Genomic DNA, 21218 nt, shown 5'->3' with positions numbered 1-21218 from the left:
TTAATTTCAGCTTTTCTGTTCTATATATTTGAACCTGCCTTTTTGTCAGCATTTTTGGTTTGTTCTGAATGATCTTGGCATGATGGTTCCTGGTTGGTGTTTTTTACTTATGGTTTCTATTTGTACATGCAACCAGTGGTTTCATAGGTATATATGATGTTCCCCACTTCATCAAGACATTAAAATATGATGTCCATATTGCTATGAGCGTTCCAGATATCATTACAAACGGAAAAACTAAGAAGCTGAAAGCCTACCAGGTGAAAGAAAAGCTCACTAGTTTCAGTTATATGAGTGAATAACTCGAGAGAGACTAATATGTGTTGCTAACAGATCCGGCCACCTCGAGATGCACCGGTAACTTGGTATATGACAGTTGCTTTAGAGAAGATGAAGAGTTATGGGGCTATCTATTTAACTCCATTTTCACATCGCTTGGCAGAAGATATAAATGATCCAGAGATCCAGAGACTTCGGTGCCGGGTGAATTATCATGCGTTACGATTCAAGCCAAACATCATGAAAACAAGCAGTGAGATAGTGAATAAGCTCCGCTCAGAAGGCCATTTCATGTCGATTCATCTTCGGTTTGAGATGGATATGCTTGCTTTTGCTGGGTAGAACATTGACTAACCACACTGTGTGATTACATGATTCAGTCATTCATGCTTATAATAGTCAGTTTGTTATTCACTTGTCATCATATATTCTTTGCTATGCATCCAGAAACGGAGAAGCGCATCCATGTATTCTTTATTTCAGTTCATTGTAGGCTACAGAAAAGCTAACAAGAGCATTGTAGAGCCTTAGATATCATAACATTACTCAATTTTTCATCAATTTTTTTGAAATGATGTCACTAACCAAACTAGCAAAGTGCCTGCCATAATAAACCAATATGTGCTTGCAAATCTGAAAAACAGTTAAATAGTTTATACCATCTAACTTAGGCTACATCCTGATTTGGGTTGTATAACGATCCTCTGAAAATAAAATTTAAAACACAGCACCTGGATTGTGCGCTAGTTTAATAAATACTGTTTGATTTCTTTGTTATACCCTTTGTGTATAGGTTAGATGGTAAGAAGCTCTAACCCTCTTGATAAGGTGCCGAGTTTGACTCTGCTGCTGCCTCAATAGTTTACGCAAAGTCCAAAAAGGCGCGCTTAATCATGCGCTTATGCGTGCCTATGCATGGGGCGCTGGCCTAATGCCTTGCCTAGGCCATGTGCGCTCGAAAAGGCATGATGCACGCCTAGGCAGAGCACATTTTGCACGTATGCCCAAAAAGCTGCGATTAGGCGCGCTGATTTCGCGCGGAACTAGAAGCAGGGGCAGCGTCGAAGACAATAAAAGGAGCGGGATCTACTCATGGGACATACCAACTATTAGGTTTAGGTTGCTCTCCTCGGGTCGCTGGCTGCTGGAGCTGAAGGCTCTCCTCGCGCCGTTGCCGCCTGCCCGAGCCGAAGGCTCTCCTCATGCCGCCGCCTGTCGGAGCTGAAGATTCTCTTCGTGCCGTCGCCTGTCGGAGCTGAAGATTCTCCTCACGCCACCGGCTGTCGGAGTTGAAGCTTCTCCTCCCGACGTCGGCTGCTGGAGCTGAAGCTTCTCATGGCGCCGCTGGCTGCTGGACTCGGATCTCCTCCGCCCCGCGTCGTCGGCTGCCGTACTCGGAGCTTGTCCAGCTCGCGACCCAAGCACTACTCCTCCCCTCGCCTTTGATGTGCTCCTGCCACCTCCTTGTGAGCTCTCTGCCTCTCCCCCTCCTCTGTTTCTCATTACTGGTGCGAGGTAGACGGGTGGAGTGTGTTAGAGTATATATAATATAGCCATGTACCCTTTTGTATTTATCCCAATATATAAGGGGTTTCCTGCATATAGTCCATCACCTGTACATGTATATATACCGGCCTATGGCCTCATGGGAATACAAGTTGCATATTCCTAACATGGTATTACAGCTAGGTCAATTTTCTGCACGCTGCAACTCGTGCAATTGATCTGTCTCTCCTCTCCCGATCGAACTCGTCCTCGATCTCCTGTTCCTGATCGAGCTCGTCCTCGATCTCCTCCTCCCGCCCCGATTAAAGCTGCTGCCCCGCTCGAAGCCGCTCGGTCTCCCGTCCTCCTCGAGCTGCTCCGGTCCTGCTGCTTCGCTTGGTCTCCCGTCATCCTCGATCTGCTGCGCCAGTCCTGCCGCTTCTGCCGCCGCCAGCCGCCCTCGATCCGGCCGCCGCACTCCGTCGCGTGGCTCGCCTCCGCCTGCCGTGACGAAGCTAGGAGGCCCCGGGACAGAAGAGGGAGCCCTGCGCGTCCTGATCTGGACTGAGCACGCGGTAGGGCGAGGCGGATTGGATCCTCCTGCATCCCGTCCCGATCTCGACCGGATTGGATCCTCCAGCATCCCGTCCCGATCTCGACTGGATTGGATCCTCTAGTCCCGATCTTGACCGATCTCTGTAAAAAAAAAGTCTACTGCATCGGGCTATGTTGCTGTCCCTCGTTGTTCGGTGATCTTTGATGGTACTAACTACACCGAGTTCGTTGGCTTCATGCGCATCCACATGCGTGGCATCCGTCTTTGGGGTGTTCTTTCTGGCGAGGTCTGCTGTCCGCCACGTCCGGTTCCTCCTGTGGCTCCCACTCCGCCGATCCCTCCGGCTCTTCCTGCGGATGCTACTCAGGCTTCAAAGGATGCAGCTAAGGTTGCTGATGAGGCTGCTATCCGTGCTTATGATGAGAAGATTTTGGCTTATGAGGAGGCTCTTCAGGTGTATCATGGTGCTCTGTCCCCAGTGGCTTGATGACGATGCTCGTGTTGCCGCTGTTCTCACTGCTAGTGTTCTGCCTCAGTTTGCTTCTGAGTTTCTGGGCCTTCCTACTGTATTTGAGATGTGGACCCGCCCTCGTCAGTGCTATGAGCCCTCTGGTGATGCCTTATACCTCTCTGTGGTCCGTCAAGAGCATGCTCTTCAGCAGGGTGACTCTACTGTTGATGACTTCTATGCACAGAGTTCTGCTATCTGGCGCCAGCTTGATTCTCTCCCCAGTGCTGGTTGTCGTACTTGCTCATGTCGCCAGGCTGTACATGCCAATTTGGAGTTTCATCGTAAGTACTCCGCCAGTTCCTCCGCTTCAGTCGCCTCTGCTACTGGTTCCTTCCAGCAGTGGCATCATCGACTTGGTCATCTGTGTGGTTCTCGTTTGTCGTCTTCAGTTCGTCGAGGTCTTCTGGGGTCTGTCCCAAGAGATGTCTCTTTAGAGTGTCAGGGTTGTCGTCTTGGCAAGCAGATTCAGTTATCATATTCACATAGTGAGTCAGTGTCTAAGCGTCCTTTTGATTTAGTCCATTCTGATGTATGGGGTCCGACTCCCTTCGCTTCGAAAGGGGGTCATAAATACTATATTATTTTCATAGATGACTTCTCTCGTTACACATGGCTTTATTTCATGACTTCTCGTAGTGAGGTGTTATCTATTTATAAGCGTTTTGCTGCCATGGTTCACACTCAGTTCTCTTCACCCATTCGTGTGTTTCGTGCCGACTCCGATGGCGAGTATATCTCTAAGATGTTGCGTGGTGTTCTTGCTGAGCAAGGGACTCTCCCTCAATTCTCTTGTCCTGGTGCTCATGCTCAGAATGGCGTGGCTGAGCGGAAGCATCGTTATCTTCTTGAGACGGCTCGTGCATTGATGATTGCTGCCTCTCTCCTGCCTCATTTTTGGGCTGAAGCCGTCTCCACCTCCACCTATCTCATCAATCTACAACCTTCCGCTGCTCTCCAGGGTGGTATTCCTTTCGAGCGTCTTTTTGAACGTTCTCCCGATTATTCGATGCTTCGCTTGTTTGGTTGTGTTTGCCATGTTCTTCTTGCCCCTCGCGAACGCACCAAACTGACCGCTCAGTCTGTTGAGTGTGTCTTCTTAGGCTACAATGATGAGCATAAGGGCTATCGTTGTTGGGATCCTATCGGTCGTCGGATGCGTATCTCTCGAGACGTGACTTTTGATGAGTCTCGTCCTTTCTACCCACGCCCATCTTCCTCGACCTTTTCAGTGGAGGATATCTCTTTCCTCACTTTTCCTGACTCACCCATCACCCCCATCGAGCCTTTGCCTATTTGTTCCGCTCCCTCTGCTTCTCCATCTCTTGTCGATTTGCCGCCACCATCTTCCACGGTTTCCTCGCCTAACATGTCACCGGATTCTACACCTTCATCTCCAGTGACTTCTTCGTCGCCACCCCCCGATTCTACCTTGGCGATTCCTCCTTCCATTGTTTCATCTTTTCCTTAGTGTTACACTCGTCGTTCACGTCATGTGGATGTCTCTATGGATGTGTCGTCATCCTCGTCTCAGCCTACTTATGGCTTGCGTTCTCGTCCTCGTCCGCCTGTTGATCGCTTTGGATTTCCCATCACTGGTGCTGCTGTTCTTGAGGTGACTTCTTATCTTCAGACTGTTGTTCATCCTGAATGGCAGTTTGCGATGGCAGAGGAGATTGCTGCTCTTGAACGCACTGGCACGTGGGATCTTGTTTCCCTTCCTCCCGGAGTCCGTCCCATCACTTGTAAGTGGGTCTACAAGGTTAAGACTCGCTTTGATGGTTCTCTTGAGCGTTATAAAGCTCATCTTGTGGCTCGTGGTTTTCAGAAGGAGCATGGTCGTGATTACGACGAGACTTTTGCTTTAGTGGCCCATATGACCACTGTTCGTACACTTCTTGCCGTGGCCTCTGCCCGCCACTGGTCTATATCTCAGCTTGATGTTAAGAATGCATTTCTTAATGGTGAGCTGCGTGAGGAGGTGTACATGCAGCCACCACCTGGGTATTCTGTTCCTGATGGCATGGTATGTCGTCTTCGCCGATCTCTCTATGGCCTTAAGTAAGCCCCCCGTGCCTAGTTTAAGCGTTTTGCCTCTGTGGTGACTACCGCTGGTTTTTCAGCAAGTGCTCATGATCCAGCACTGTTTATTCACCTTTCTCCTCGTGGTCGGACTCTTCTTCTTCTCTATGTTAATGACATGATCATCACTGGGGATGACCCCGAGTATATTGCCTTTGTAAAGGCCCGTCTTAGCGAGTGGTTTCTTATGTCTGATCTTGGACCTCTTCGCTACTTTCTTGGGATTGAAGTCTCTTCTACCTCTGATGGCTTTTTTATATCCCAGGAAAAGTATATCCAGGATCTTCTTGCTCGTGCTGCTCTTACTGACGAGCGCATTGTTGAGACTCCCATGGAGCTCAATGTTCACCTCCGTGATACTGATGATGATCCCTTGCCTGACCCGACGCGTTATCGTCATCTTGTTGGCAGTCTTGTCTATCTCGCTGTCACTCGTCCGGATATCTCTTATCCGGTTCATATTCTGAGTCAGTTCGTCTCTGCTCCCACCTCGGTTCACTATAGTCATCTCCTTCGTGTTCTCCGATATCTTCGGGCCACGATCTCTCACCGTCTATTCTTTCCTCGCTCCAGTTCTTTACAGCTTCAGGCCTATTCGGATGCTAGGTGGGCTAGTGATCCTTCCGATCGCCGTTCACTTTCTGCTTACTGTGTTTTTCTTGGTGGTTTTCTCATTGCCTGAAAGACGAAGAAACAACTTGCAGTTTCCCGTTCGAGTGCAGAGGCTGAGTTGCGAGCGATGGCTCATTTGACGGCAGAGGTGACTTGGTTACGGTGGTTACTTCAGGATTTTGGTGTTTCTGTCACTACACCGACTCTGTTCTTATCTGACAGTATAGGTGCTATTAGTATTGCGCGCGATCCTGTAAAGCATGAGCTCACCAAGCATATTGGTGTTGATGCTTTCTATGTGCACGCTGGTGTGCAGGATCAGGTTATTGCTCTTCAGTATGTGCCTTCTGAGTTACAGTTGGCGGATTTTCTGACGAAGGCCCAGACTAGAGCGCAGCATGGCTTCTATCTCTCCAAACTCAGTGTTGTTCATCCACCATGAGTTTGAGGGGGGTGTTAGAGTATATATAATATAGCCATGTACCCTTTTGTATTTATCCCAATACATAAGGGGTTTCCTGCATATAGTCCATCACCTGTACATGTATATATACCGGCCTATGGCCTCATGGGAATACAAGTTGCATATTCCTAACAGAGTGGAGTTGCTTGCGAGTTGCTGATGTTAGTTGCTCCGGTGCTGTCGATGCTTGCCTGTTGCTACTGCTGTGTGCTCCAGCAAGCTGCTGCTCCTATCTGTGCACTTGTACTGCTACTAATGTGTGGTATTGGTCTGCTAGTTGGAAGCTGCTGCCTGTGTTGGTCACTTGGTCTGCTAGCTATATATTTTGTTGGTATGCTGCTTGCCTGCTGCTTGTAGCACTCTCCGTACAATTGTGTAGAAAACGCCTAATTGCGCCTAATCGTGCCTAAGCTAGAAAAGCGCAAGTAGGTGGCCGAACGCATAATTAACGCCTAGCGCTTTTTTGAACTTTGAGTTTATTTCTGCCTTTTTTCGGCAAAAAAAATCCCACATGTGAGAGTAGGGAAGGGTGGGTGAATCCGCCACGAACTCAAACCTGTAGAAGTACTCCCTCCTTCCGAAATTACTTGTCGCAGAAATAGATAAAAATAGATGTATCTAGAAGTAAAATACGTCTAGATACATCCATTCCTCCGACAAGTATTTCTGGACGGAGGTAGTATAATATAGGAAATGATAAACTCACATTATTGATATTCTGTATCACGGTCATTTGTGTCCTCTTGTACTAGAACTTCGGAATACATTTATATTGTTTGGTTCATTTTTGTAGTTTGACAGATGATCAACTTGTTTTTTTTACTAGAGAAAAGCTATGCTACACATGGATATGGTTACCGGGAGAAAAAACCGGTTAACTACTAATCTAGGTACCCCACGAGAAATCGCCTTACCAAGTGAAAAACCCAGAATTTTCAAACTTGAATAATTTTTGCCTGATTTTTGAATTAATTTTGTTCGAATTCAAAATTCATTAAAAAAGGCCTCCGGTAACGGCCAGGTATTTTCAGTTTACCGCGGTATCAGGAAATCTTGGTGCCCCGTGAGATTTTTTAGCATTCGGAATCCAAAACCTTGATGCTACATCGCTGATAACAAAGACTTGATAAATGCAGTGGTTATTTTGCATATCTTCATCTTACATTGCTGGTCATGGCTTATTTTTTACATGAAAAATTCAGGTGCATTGATATATTTACACCTCAGGAACAGAAAATTCTGATCAAGTACCGCAAGGAAAATTTTGCAGAAAAAGAACTTGTCTATAGGGAAAGACGGCTCATTGGAAAGTGCCCTTTAACTCCAGAAGAGGTACTATCCTTTTAGATACATTGCTCTGGATATTTCTGTAGTGGTACTCAAATATTCAACTATGTTCTGAAATTAGGAGTTACTCCCTCCATTCCAAAATAAGTGTCGCGGTTGAACTAAAACCGCGACACTTATTTTGGAACGGAGGGAGTACTTGTAAACTGGAATACCAACTTGAAGGCCAACCGAGTAAAATTTTATCCTCCATAGCATAACGATTGTTCTGGACCAGAAGTCTATCCAGAACCATGAGTAAATATAGTGATTTCGACACTACCCGACTAGTATATCCAAAGCCACAACCAAATATTATTGCTATTTAGTGCACATACCATACCTGCCAGAGTGCCACTTTCTGGCTACAACCAAATATTGCAGTTTGTTTACTTCACTAATTATTATTTTGAACCTTGAATGTTGTTTTTTAAAAGTCCATTTCAGCTTTCAGCCCTCAACTACATTCTGAGTTGGAAACTGGAACTGTATGAATTGTCCTCTATACAACCTTAGGTGGTTTTATGATTATTTTATTTTATTTTGAAAAGGTGTGTATTACTTAGGAAGAAAAATTTGGTATACAATCGTGCAGCGCCGCCTTGGGCACACAGGTAGGGACCGAGCCTTGCAGAACATGCCCACACGACACACCACCCATATTGAGCAAGCTCATGGGCAGTCCTGTTATACACACGAGGAATTGTGTCGAATAATTGTTGGAGATGTATTTGAGTAGGACACTCGCCATCCTAGGCCTCTTATATAATGTGGGGGTAGACACATGATACAACCTATGCGAACATAATAGCACAGGCACACAGGGGGAGCCAACGACATGTGATTGCGTTCGGGTTGCCAGTATGTGGTCTTGTAGCGGTGGGAGGAGCGCTCACAGTCACGCCACGGGGATGTAGCCGATGTTCGGTGTAGCTCATTAAGATATCTCGGCGCCGTGCCTCGTCTGATTGCTTGGTCCTCGGTAGATATCTATGTGCCTCCAATTATTCTAACACGTGGTATCATGAGCAATGTTAAGGAGGTCGCAGATTGTTGATCTAGAGGAAGGGTCCCAATTTCGTATGATTCGTGTGGCAGCAGGAGCGAATATCAGATCGGGTTCAGAGGCAATGAGTTTGAGACTGTGTGCAATGTGTCTACGAGGTATGGGCACGATGTAGCAATTGGAATGCAAAGACGTGCAACAACAGAGGCCCTGGTCGTGGGTGATCTCAGCCAGATGGATTCGACGCGTGGGAAGCAATAGAAGACCTAGCGTACAACTATCGGAGGCTCGAGTGAGGCGGGTTGGCCTCAAGAGGGGCTGGCTAGTGCGCTGTTGGACGGCGGAAGCAGCTGCTGACGGAGGCCTAGGTAAGAGCTGCTATGAAGGTCAAAACCTAGGTAGGGTGTGGTGCTGCCACGACAAGTTGCACGGTACGAGATTTGGTTGAGAAATAAAAATCGGTCCTTGAAGGTTGCAGCGTGTTGGAACATGGGATTCACTGGCTACTAGCATGTGTATCTCGAGCGTGGAAAAGAAGAGAATAAGAAAACTAGTGAGGAAGTCACGGGGTGCTACAAGTGTGGAGCTGATATAGTAATGAAATTGCTTGGACTACTTCTATTTTTTTGCTTCGTATGCCAAGGAGATGGCGGCATAGCACCAGGGGTGTTGTTTAGCTCGCATTCAAACATGAACCGAGGATGTCGACATGCGTATAAGGCTCGAAGGAGTATGGAGCACGCCGTGGCTGGAATGCGGGATCATGCATACACAGAGGGCTTGTGCGGCTTCCTGGGAGACTCGACCCGGACCATGGTTGACACGACGCAGGGTGGAGTATGGTTGCAGTTGGATAATTTCAGCTGGGTCAGATTATACAGTCTGATGGATCGACGTGAGTCGATCAGTATAGAAAACAGGGGCGCTTTTAGCGACGATGACATATGAGCGTGATGCTGATGGTGACCGACTTATGGGGCGTGGAAACACGTGGTGCAAGCCTAATGGCTTGTGCGGCTTCAACAAGATTATGACATGGGGTTGATTCAAGACAACGTATGGATGAGAACTTCAAGTCGACAGGGCGCGGGGTAGCATGGCCAGCTACATGGAGTCATGTTGAAGGTGGAGCTCGAGTGTGATGGAAGACTTCATTCGGTGTTGATGGAGGGGCTACGTTGTAAGGATCTGGAGAATCAAAGCCTATTTAAGCGGGTAAAACGAGACACACGTGCTTCAGACTAGGGCCCACTGGTCTGATGGAAACGTGATACTCAACATTTGTTGGTGATGATTAGTGTTTCTCTTCAGTGGGGATTGAGGTGGTGTGGGCTAGCTACCCAGAGACTCGACCAAGACATGTTGTAATGTCAAATCAAATGTACATGGAGATTCGACTCATGGATGAATTCAAGGCGGTGGAGAATATTCGCCAAGGTGAATCTTGTTGGAATTGTGTCAAATACTTGTACAAGGTAGGTTATAGTTGGACTTGGATTCAAACCGTGTAGATAAGGTATGGAGATGTGGTAGGACACTTGTAGCCCATGCCTCATATATAATGTGGGGACAGACACACGATGTAACTATGCCACAACATAATAGCACATGCATGCAGGGGAGTTGGCGCCGGGGTGGCTGGTGTGCGGTATTGTAGCGGTATTATGTGCAGGAGCGCTCATAGTCAGGCCTCGGGGATGTAGCCGATGTTCCGTGAACCTTGTTAACAAATCTCGGTCTCTTGCCTTGTGTGATTGCTTGGTCCTTGGTAGATCAACTAAACGCCTCAGGTTATTCTAAGAGGAACCAACGCCATACTTGCCACAGTAGAACCACGTTGTTAAACTCCGGAACCAGACAATTGTCGGGATGGCGTGCAACATGAAGGCGAAGGACATGCCGGACTACATCTGGGGAAGGCAATGACCACCATGTACATCTTTAACCGTGCGCACACTTGGAGTGTCGAGGTGATGATGCCCTATGAGGCCTAGCACAACAAGAAGCCCGAGGTCGAACAGCTGCACGTCTTTGGTTGCGTCATGCATGTCAAGACAACGCGACCAATCTCAAGAAGCTAGGCGACCGAAGCATTCCCGTGGTGTTCGCCGGGTATGGGTAGCGCTTCAAAGCTTATCGGGTGTACGATCCCACCAGCCGCCGTCTACACGTCTCTAATGATGTGGTGTTTGACGAGAATATGAGCAGACCGCCCTGGTGGCACCTCCACCATCGACCTCATTGTGCATGCAGGGGCACCGACAGCGTTAGGCGGAAATGCTGCCATGGCAGCGCTTTCTGCTTCCATCGACCTCATTGTGCATGTAGGACCATCTATTTTTCGAGAAAACGCAAAGACTCTGCGTTTCATTTCATTGAAAGGGAGGAAAGTTTAAGCTGTACATGACTCCGAGCAGGAGGCCCAACGAAAGAAAAAACACCAGGCTAGTGAACATCCCAGGTTAGCGGCAGGACCACCCCAAGGTCGACAGCCCCAGCCCGAACCCAAAGGGCTGCCTCCTCTCTAATCCTAGTAGATAGCAGCTCCATGGCAGCCGAAACCCTAGAGGCTGTCGACACGTAGGAAGTGGAGTTTGCGTCGTCGTATGGCCTGGCGATGCTCGACGACGCCAACGCCCCTGAAGCCTTGCACTGGTGTCGCCACGTCACCGATCTGCTTGATCAGGGTGAGGGTGCGACTAACCCAGGAGAGGCAGAGTGTCTGCATGTTAGACGACGATCCGATGAATTTTCTTGAGGCCCAGCCCTATGCTGCTTGGCGGGCCAAGATGATGGACGAGATGGCGTCCACTGAATCTAACAGGACTTTGTCCCTCTATGATCTGCTCGCAGGTCATCGACCCATTGGTCTGAAGTGGGTGTTCAAGCAGAAAAAGAACACCGTCGACGAGGTGATCAAGCACAAGGCTCGGCTTGTCGCAAAGGGCTACGTGCAGCGCGCCGACATTGACTTCAAGGAGGTGTTTGCACCGGTTGCTTGCCTCGACTCCATGCATGTACTGCTCGTTGTCGCCGCCTAGGAGGCCTGGGACGTGCACCACCATGACATCATGTCCACGTTCCTCAAGAGCGACCTTGATGAGGTGTACTTGGTTTAGCCTCCCGGATTCGTGCACGATGGTGCCGAGAGCAAGGTGCTCAGCCTGCACAAAGCTCTCTACAGTCTCCGTTAACCATCACATGCCTGGAATGCGGAGCTTGACAACGGCCTCGCTGCGTTCGGCTTCAACAAGTGCCCGTCAAAGCATGTGGTGTAAACGCCCATGCCTGGAATCCGGAGCTTCATAGCAGCCTTGCCACGTTCGGCTTCAACAAGTGCCCGTCAGAGCATGTGGTGTAAACGCCCATCGCTTCAGCGAGGGTCTTCTCGTCGAAGTATACGTCGATGACTTTATCATCACTGGCGGCGATCGATGGCTTCAATTGGGAGATGATGGCGCTGTTCAATATGAGCGACCTGGTCGTGCTGAGCTACTACGCTGGCAAGCTGCTGGAGATAGCCGGCATGGGAGATTGCAACTCCGGCACTGCCCATGCAGTCGCGTCTAAAGCTCAGAAAGGCGGTGTTGGCGACCCCGTGGACGCGACCTATTGCCGCAGCATGGTCGACAGTCTGCACTACCTCACCCACACAAGGCCTTGCATAGCCTACACCATTGGCTACATCAGCCGCTTCATGGAGACGCCGGCGTGCAAGCACTGAATGGCGGTGAAACAATTGATGCGCCACATTGCGGACACACGTCGGCATCAGCTATTCGTGGCAGCAGCACGACACAAGGCTCGTCAGTTACAATGACTTCGATCTACCGGGCGACGTCGACAATCGGAAGAGCACAAGTGGCACTATCTTCTTCCTCGGAAGGTGCCCTATGTCCTTGAAATTGGCAAATCAGAAAATAGTTGTGCTCTCGTCTCGCGAGGTGGAGAGGTGGAGTACGTTGCCGTGGTGGGCGTGGCATGGCAGGGTATCTGATATGTGAGCTGCTCGGGCGCCAGGACAGTGTCCGCGAGCTCTACATCGACAACAAGCCAGCCATTGCACTAAGTAAGTGTCCTGTCTTCCACGATAGGAGCAAGCATATGGAGCTCTGAATAAGTAGATTAGGGGGAGTTTGTTGACTAATCTTGTTATTTCTTCAGCTATTTTCAGCTTGTTAGTTCTAGGCTAGCCGTAGCTAGTTTTCAGCTAAATTAGTCTTTGCACGACATGCACTTGTAACCCAATCGCCTGGGATGTGGGATATCACGGCTTGTTTAGGGCTTGTTTAGGGCATCATGGGCACAGGCCACAATCGTTTTCAGTTGAATAAAAGGAGAAGAACGACGGCAGAAAAGCTGCAAGTTCGCAGCACACAACTCTCTTGCTCGCTGTGTTCATTGCCATTATTGGCTACATGTATAAGATATCTAACTCAGACAGTCTGGAGCGGCCCCTCAGACTAGAGACCTTTAGGTTCCTTCTCCGAATCCTGTAATCTCTCCCTATACGGATCTTTTCTCATGTGTGCACACGCTAAATGACACCTTGCTTTAGCAGCTCCAAATCATGAACGATCCCTTGCCAGCAAGCCAAAGCATTCTGACTAAAAGAAGAATCAACGAGATCACCTGAAGGGTAGTATTTCGCTTTGAGTAGCCGAGCACACAAACTTTCAGGGTATGCGATAAGGCGTCAGGCTTGTCTCGCAAGAAGAGCTTGATTAAACAGTCTCAGGTCCCTAAATTCCATTCCACCTTCAAGCTTTGGTCAAACAAATTTGTCCCAAGCATCCAACGTACCTTCTATCTATCTCCTCAACCCACCAGAATTTCGGGGTAATTTGCAAGATCACACAGCCCTGCCGGAAACATGAAAATACTCTTGCGTAAGTTGGGATTGTTTGCACAACGGATTTGATAAGAACTTCCTTAGTACCACCAGAGAGGTACTTCTCACTCCTATCCAAACATCCTTTGCTAAACTTGTCCTTGATGTACCGGAGGGCCCAAGTATTTCTTTTCGAAACCTACTGTTGTGATATCAAGACTTGACTGGTGTCGAACTGTCGATGCCATTTGTTTTCCACATCATCAAACAGGGAAAAATATAGATAGATGGTGAAATATGGCATGGGTGAAGTGAGAGCTTACTGTGATAGCACAAGCCTTACCCATCCCGTCAACGTTAAGTGGTTTGTTTGATGACATGACATGGCAGACATGCACTATCCATATCAGCCAAAACCCACTTGTAAAGCCACCCGATGTTGTGAAGTAGACAGTTTTCATTCTTTGAGTCTGGTTAGGGTTTAAAAGTGGACCTTTTTTTAGGCCAATATATAGCTGGCTTGACAGAAAGCGTGGTGCACAATTGCTATTCTGTACCTCCACCTTAATCATTGTGGAGTTCATGCTTCCTCTGGAAGCAAGATCCATATATTCTGATCTACAACACTATTTTGACTGTTCTAGTCTATCTGTTGCATGCACGCCATATACTATCATGTTGTAAATGGGACATTTTGATGGACTAAGATTAATTATAGGAAGGAAAGTTTGAAGCATATGCAGGAAAACAGTATGTGCTTGGTAAACATTTCAAAACTGTGGACATACATAAAAATATGTACATTTCATAGCTGAACTTCTTGGTTGAAGAAAAGTTCACATGGCTAATTCAAATAAGCATTAATATTGTTGTGCAGGTAGGACTTATTCTTTGTGCACTGGGTTTTGATAATACAACACACATCTACCTTGCTTCTGGAGAGCTCTTTGGTGGGAAACGCTTTATGAGGCCCTTCAAGACTATGTTTCCGCGCGTAGAAAACCATAGCTCCGCTGGACCTGGAAAGCTGGAAGAAAATACCCGTGGGCTGGCAGGTTCTGCAGTTGATTACATGGTCTGTCTCCTATCAGACATTTTTATGCCCACGTATGATGGCCCAAGCAACTTTGCAAACAACCTCATTGGTCACCGCCTATACTATGGTTTCCGTACCACCATCACGCCAAACAGGAAGGCCCTTGCTCCCATATTCATGGACAGGGAGGTAGGCTCAACAGCTGGTTTTGAGGAGCGAGTGAGGCATGTCATGATGAAGAGATATGGTGCCCCCCACAAGCGCATTCATCCTGAATCTTTCTATACAAACTCATGGCCAGAGTGCTTTTGCCAGGCAAACCCTAGGAATCGTGCAGACAAATGCCCACCAGACAATATACATGAGGTTCTGGAGAATCAGTTTCGGAGTGAAGGGAGTATAGAAGTGAAAGCCACTAGTCAGATAGATTCAACCAGCGAAACCGAAGAGACTGTGATTTAATTGAGGAACCAAACTGTTATTGTCTCAGAGGACTGACACTGAATCATCTATCACGTAGCGGGTTATTGCATTTTCGAATGGGTTGACTATTGAGGGATGCACTCAGGCCTAATAAACTGGAATGGAGGTAGTATTTCATCATAGAAATTTACACATGCAGTGTACATCCATCCATATGAACATCTAGTTTTCTTTTTGGTTGGTTGGTTGGTTTGGGGGGGCTTTCTCGTTTATGTGATGATACTAGCTTGGTGTTTTGTTGGAGAAACATAACGGAGTAAGAATCCAACTTTACATTACTAATAAAAGCACACCTCCAACCCTCTGGCCAGTGGTGAAAGATTGCAAGCTACGTTTGTGGGATGATGCCCGAACCATCTTCTTTAGAGCATCTCTAACGGCCCAAAAACAGTTTCGCGCGCTAAAAATTCGTTTTTTTATGCGTCGGACAGCTCCAACAGAGGCTACAAAACACTGCCCGCATTAAATTTTTTGGGCATGTACTAAAAACCAGCAAATTTAGGACGTCGAATCGTGTGTGCTTCATAATTTACACCGTGTGTTTTTTTGAATGCGCGTTTTTGTTTATCTGAGAAAACAATGTTGTTTCCCGTCCAATAAAAGTTTGTTTATCTGAGAAAACAATGTTGTTTCCCGTTCAATAAAAGTGTTATAGTGTTGCGTTGAATTTTTTATTGTGTGTGAAACTTTTGTGCCGCTGTTGGAGATGCTCTTAGACATTATGTCTGGTGGGGTAATGCCTCAACCATACGTTTCTTGAGCATTTGTAGATGTTTCCACTTACTACATGTTCAGATTTTCAAGTTTTGGTGTAGCGCCGTACATTTAGAGGAATTAGGTATATTTATAAATGTAGATAAATAGATGTATTTAACATTAAAATACATTTAGATACATCCATTTCTATGATAATTATTTTTGAACGAAAACTATATGATTTTTGGTGTAACTAGCAAATTTGCCCGTGTATTGTAATTGGAAAAATGTCATTTGCTCGGTGACAGGTGTGAGATCCAGGAAAGGGGAGTTGGCTTCGTCCAAATGAACTGGAGCAAGGAGGAGGGAGGGTGCCAATGAAGGAAGAATTTTAAGTTGAAATAGAGATATGTACCTCGGGCCAATTAGGCACGACAAATTAGATACTGTGCGGCTTTGGGACAATTGGTTAGCGCAGAAATATCTAGCATCTTCTACAGTCCTAATACGAAGGTGGAAATCAGAGAACAAGTTTGTATTACTCTGAATATTTTGACTGAGGCCCTAAATGATAAATATCTAGGATTGTCAGCACATGTGGGATTAGACAAACCAGAATGTTTTCAATTTCTGGTTGAGAGGATAGTTAAAAAATTAGTGGTTGGAAGGAAAAACCTTTTTCTGTTGGAGGAAAGGAGGTCCTGCTCAAGGCTGTTGTCCAAGCCATACCCACCTATGCAATGTCGGTCTTTAAAATTCCTAAAAAAATTGTAAAGGAATTATTGACGCGATAGCGCATTTCTAGTGGGAAGGCGAGGAGAACCAGAGAAGGATGCATTGGATGAAGGATGCATTGGATGGCCCGGCGGAAGATGTGTGTTCCAAAAAATGAAGGAGGAATGGGCTTTCGTGATATTCACTGTTTTAATTTAGCAATGCTCGCGAAACAGGCGTGGCGACTCTTTGATAGCCCTGATTCTTTGTGTGCTACTATCCTTAGGGCCAAATATTACCCTGACGGTAACCTCCTGAATACTAAGTTAAGAAAAGGTTCTTCCTTCACGTGGCAGAGTATTATAGCTGGGTGAACACCCTAAAAAATGTTCACCCAAAAAAATGGTTATACATGACGTGTGGGGAATGGACAGAGCATAAGAATTTGGGATGACTCTTGGATTCCGAATTGTGCTAATAGAAAAATTATTACACCAAAGGGTAGACTTCTACTCTCTAAAGTGGTTGATCTAATCGATACTATTACGAATAGCTGGGATGAAGACCTTATTACACAAACAATGTAGCCCATTGATGCTCAACGAATTCTCTCTATTCCATTGGCACAAAATGACATGCCAGACTTAATTGCGTGGAGTCATACGAAGAATGGTATGTTCTCAGTAAGTCTGCATACTTGGTAGAATGGAACCATCAGTATGGATGTAAAATAAGACATGCTAATGGGATGGGTCGTTCAGCGGTAAATCCTATTTGGGAAAAGATTTGGAAGTTATCTTGCCCGACAAAGGTTAATTTTTTTATCTGGCGTACGCTACATGACACTCTTCCTTGTCGTGTAACGCTTGCAGATAGGCATATGAAAGTTTCACCAATTTGCCCTACGTGCTCTGAGGGTCTTGAAGATACTAAGCATTTGCTTTTTCTGTGCTCTAAAGCACAGGAAGTTTGGAAAGAGATTAGGGATGGATGATATTATCGAGAAAGCTTGTGAGATTGATCGGGCTCGTGAGGCGGTATTGGAGTATCTACTGCTTTTACCAGACCAAGACTTGAGGATTATGGGACGCCATAACGTCCGTGAAATGGTTGCCATTTCTGCATGGTATTTATGGTGGAAAAGGCAAAAACTAGTGCAGAAGGAGAAAACTTAGAATGCTCATATGATCTCTATGGGAATATTGGTTCTAACAACAAATTTTGTCAATGCATCATCCCCAAAGGCCTCAATGAGAAAGGAGGGATGGTCTCATAACCCTAGGTGTTTTGTAAAACTTAACGTCGATGCTTCTTTGGATCATGATCTGTTACGAGGTACGATGGGGGCGGTCCTTCGAGATGGTAAAGGAAGTTTCATTGCAGGGGGAATAACAAGATTGACCATTGTGCGGATGTATTGATGACTGAAGCAATGGCGCTCAGATTTGGCATAACTCTGGCGCAAAAATGGGTTGTAATCGTCTCATTATCAACTCAGACAATATGGAGGTTATCGAGGCAATGAAGGATGGAGGACGATCTGCGGGTGCGGCGGCGACAATTTTTTATGACTGTTTTCATTATGCTTGTGATTTTATAGCTACCAGATTTAAACACTGTAATAGAGAAGCAAATAAAGTAGCTCATGAACTCGCTAGATTAGCTAGATCTTCTCGGGCTTCTCACTGGTTTGAAGAACCACGAGTTAAAGTTGCAACGTTACTCTTAAACGATGTTTTAATCATCTCTAATGAATAAAGTTTTTGTTTCCCTAAACAAAGGCACGACCAATTAGGCACGACCCATTTGACGACGAAACTCTTTATATTGTGGATGCAGCACATAGCCTAGTCTCGCCATTTCCAAAAAGATGTGTCTAGCATTTATCTAGATGGGACTTAACCAAATCACATCTAACTCATATTTCACTTGATATTCATGAAGATTCGTACATGTTTTTATTTTAATGATGTGTGAGAGTTAAATTAGACTTTGTTAATTATCATCTAGATGAGAATTAATAAATCCAATTTCAAAATAGTAATAATAGATTATAGAGTATTTACATTTTATATTTTTCAAAAAAATAATAATATAAATCTTCCAATCACCTTTATTTGCTATACTCCTCGTGACTCACGCAACAAATGAAGACACACACGAGCAATCGGCGATCAAATATTTCACAAATATCTCCATATATTTTTTCACTTCCCCTATCTTGAAAATGATTGTGCATATTTGTTGCACAAATATAATGTAATCTTGTTGTTTGGAATGTACCTCCTTTGTCTCGTAATATATTGTGTACAAAATGTTTTTATACTATAAAACTATTATGAGACACAGGGAGTAGAAATTTGGAATCCAACGATCTGTGCTATTAATCCAGTTAATACTTTCACACTATCAAATGTTCCACAGTTATGTCAAACGGGTTGTGCTATTAATCCTTTCACACTCAAATGTTCCACAAGTATCTTTGATTGAGGTCATAAGAGCATCTCCAACCAGCCGACCAATTTTGTGTGCGCATATCCTTTTTGATCGAAGCGGACAAAAATATCGGCCGAACGCGCCGCCCCAATACCAAAAAGCATCCGCCAATCGTCCGCCCCGATGCATTTGATGCTCAAATTTATGTTGGGTTACGTCAGCATAGTCATATTAATTGTTGCCACCTAATGCGGGCCTACTCTTTAGTGTGTGGAAGCTACGGAACGCCATTCTTTTTTAATCCATGTGTGTGTGTGTGTGGGGGGGGGTGTCCACATCTATCCCATGCGCTCCCTTGCCGACGACAGCAAACCCTAACGTCATGGGTTTCTTCAACGGCAAGGGAAAGCCCACCTTTGACGCCAGCTCATCCCACACCCCTTCTCCTCTGTCGGTACCTACACGCCCCGTGAGGGAGCGCCTGCACATCCCGGTGCACCAGGCGCGGTGACAGTACACACATCCGCTGATGTACCCACATGTGACGCTACTGTACCTAGATGTGATGCTGCTGCACGATTGGTACCTCGATCCACAACACATTCCGGTGCCGGCGGTGTCGTGGTCAAGGTGGGCTCACGTGGAGGAGGTGCGAAGGTGCGAGGACCTCCTCACCTCAAAGGAGCGCTCGCTTCCTGCGTACGTGTCAGACTCTCCCAATTAGGAGCTCCGGTTTGGCCTCCAGCACGAGGCGCAACTCCGTCGCAGTGTCCAACACCACCACACCACCCCCGCCCTCGTCGTCAAGCCAGAGGAGGAGCATGATCCTGCTTACCTCCATCGAGGAGGAGCGATGCAAGGGGATGAGGAGGAGGCAGAGTACCAGGCGAGGCTAGAGGAGGCCCTCGCCCTCTCTATGGCCGAGGACTACGTGCTTTCGTCGTCGCCGTCGAGGCTCCCCGCTCCCAAGTACGAGCCAACGTTGACGGAGCCCGTAGTGGAGAGCTACAAGTGGACCGTAGGGCTGTGCGAATGGGCGAGCTTCCCTCCCACCCGCGTGGCTCAATGCGACACTGGTGGAGGAGGTGGCGTACCTCGAGCACTGGAGGCAGCGCAAGCTGCCGGCCAAGCGCGTTGAGGGCGAGCGCCTCATGTAGATCAAGCGCGAGGAGGAGGAGAAGTGCCAGGAGAAGGAGGAGTGTAGTGCCCATGGCGGCGAAGCAGTCCAGCCAACTATGTAGCCGACGAGGAAGCGGCCTAGGCCTGGGAGGCAGTATTCCGCTCGGCTGGCCCGACATCGGAGTTGGTTGACATGACCAGCCCCGAGGGGTCAGACGGCAAGGACACCTAGGGCAACACGTGCAGAGGTGTCGGAAATATGCCCTAGAGGCAATAATAAAATAGTTATTATTATATTTCCTTGTTCAAGATAATAGTTTATTATCCATGGAATGGAAACTCACATACATGTGTGGATACATAGACAACACACTATCCCTAGTAAGCCTCTAGTTGAGTGGCTCGTTGTTCAAAGATGGTTAAGGTTTCCTAGCCATAGACAAGTGTTGTCACTTGATAACGGGACCACATCATTAGGAGAATGATGTGATGGACATGACCCAAACTATGAACGTAGCATGTGATCGTGTCGTTTTATTACTACTGTTTTTCTCCATGTCAAGTATATGTTCCAATGACCATGAGATAATGTAACTCATTGACACCGAAGAATACCTTGTGTGTATCAAACGTCGCAATGTAATTAGGTGACTATAAAGGTGATCTACAGGTATCTCCGAAGGTGTCTGTTGAGTTAGCATGGATCAAGACTGAGATTTGTCACTCCGTATGAGGGAGATGTATCTCGGGGCCCACTCGGTAATACAACATCACAACGAGCCTTGCAAGCAATCTGACTAAATACTCAGCCATGGGATTTTGTATTATGAAACGAGTAAAGACACTTTCCGGTAACGAGATTTAAATAGGTATAGAGATATCGACGATCGAATCTCGGGCAAGTAACATACCGAAGGACAAAGGGATTGTTATACGAGATTAACTGAATCCTTGACATAGAGGTTCAGCTGATAAAAGATCTTCATAGAATATGTAGGAACCAATATGGACATCCAGGTCCCGCTATTGGTTATTGACCGGAGAGTGTCTCGGTCATGTCTACATAGTTCTCGAACCGGCAGGGTCTGCACATTTAAGGTTCAGTGACGTTTCGGTATAGTTGAATAATGTATGTTGGTAACTGAATGTTGTTCGGATTCCCGGATGAGATCTCGGACATCACGAGGACTTCCGGAATGGTCTAGAGACGAAGATTGATATATAGGAAGAGTGCATTTGGATTCCGGAAGGATTTCGGGCATTACCGGTAAAGTACCGGGAGTGACGAATGTGTTCCGGGGTTGCACCAGGAGGGTCCACCCACCCGGAGAGGGACCAAATAGGACCAAGGGTGGTGCACCAGCCCTTGGTGGGCTGGGCGGCCAGCCCAAGTGGGCCTATTTCGACCGAAGTGGAAAGAGAGAGGAGGTGGGGGCAAACCTACTAGGAGGAGGACTCCTCCACCAAACCGAATTGGAGGAGGACTCCTCCCTCCTCCTTGGTGCGCCGGCCGACCCCCTAGGGTTTTCCTTAGGGCGCCACCCCTCCCTCCCTCCTATATACAGTGGAAGGTAGAGACCTCAAGC

General features: G+C 46.8%; 1 protein-coding gene across 3 annotated transcripts in view; it reads left to right on the top strand.

Moving 5' to 3' along the window:
* The window catches only part of LOC123448529 (O-fucosyltransferase 1-like), a 42052-nt gene extending 26015 nt beyond the window's left edge, over nt 1-16037 (top strand). For 2 of the 3 annotated variants that reach the window (XM_045125459.1, XM_045125460.1), the window contains exons 6-9: nt 137-260; nt 334-617; nt 7188-7317; nt 14026-14954. In XM_045125459.1, the coding sequence (XP_044981394.1) occupies nt 137-260; nt 334-617; nt 7188-7317; nt 14026-14646 (1159 nt within the window). In that variant the 3' untranslated portion in view covers nt 14647-14954. Of the gene's footprint in view, nt 1-136; nt 261-333; nt 618-7187; nt 7318-14025; nt 14955-15671 lie in introns of those variants that run through there. The other variant, XR_006631812.1, reaches the window with a different exon arrangement.
* The last annotated feature ends 5181 nt before the right edge of the window (nt 16038-21218 follow it).

The sequence above is a fragment of the Hordeum vulgare genome, chromosome 4H, assembly GCF_904849725.1.
Source record: "Hordeum vulgare subsp. vulgare chromosome 4H, MorexV3_pseudomolecules_assembly, whole genome shotgun sequence".
Lineage (NCBI taxonomy): Eukaryota > Viridiplantae > Streptophyta > Magnoliopsida > Poales > Poaceae > Hordeum > Hordeum vulgare.
Note: the sequence above shows the minus strand (reverse complement) of the source record. Positions and strands in the feature narration are given on the sequence as shown.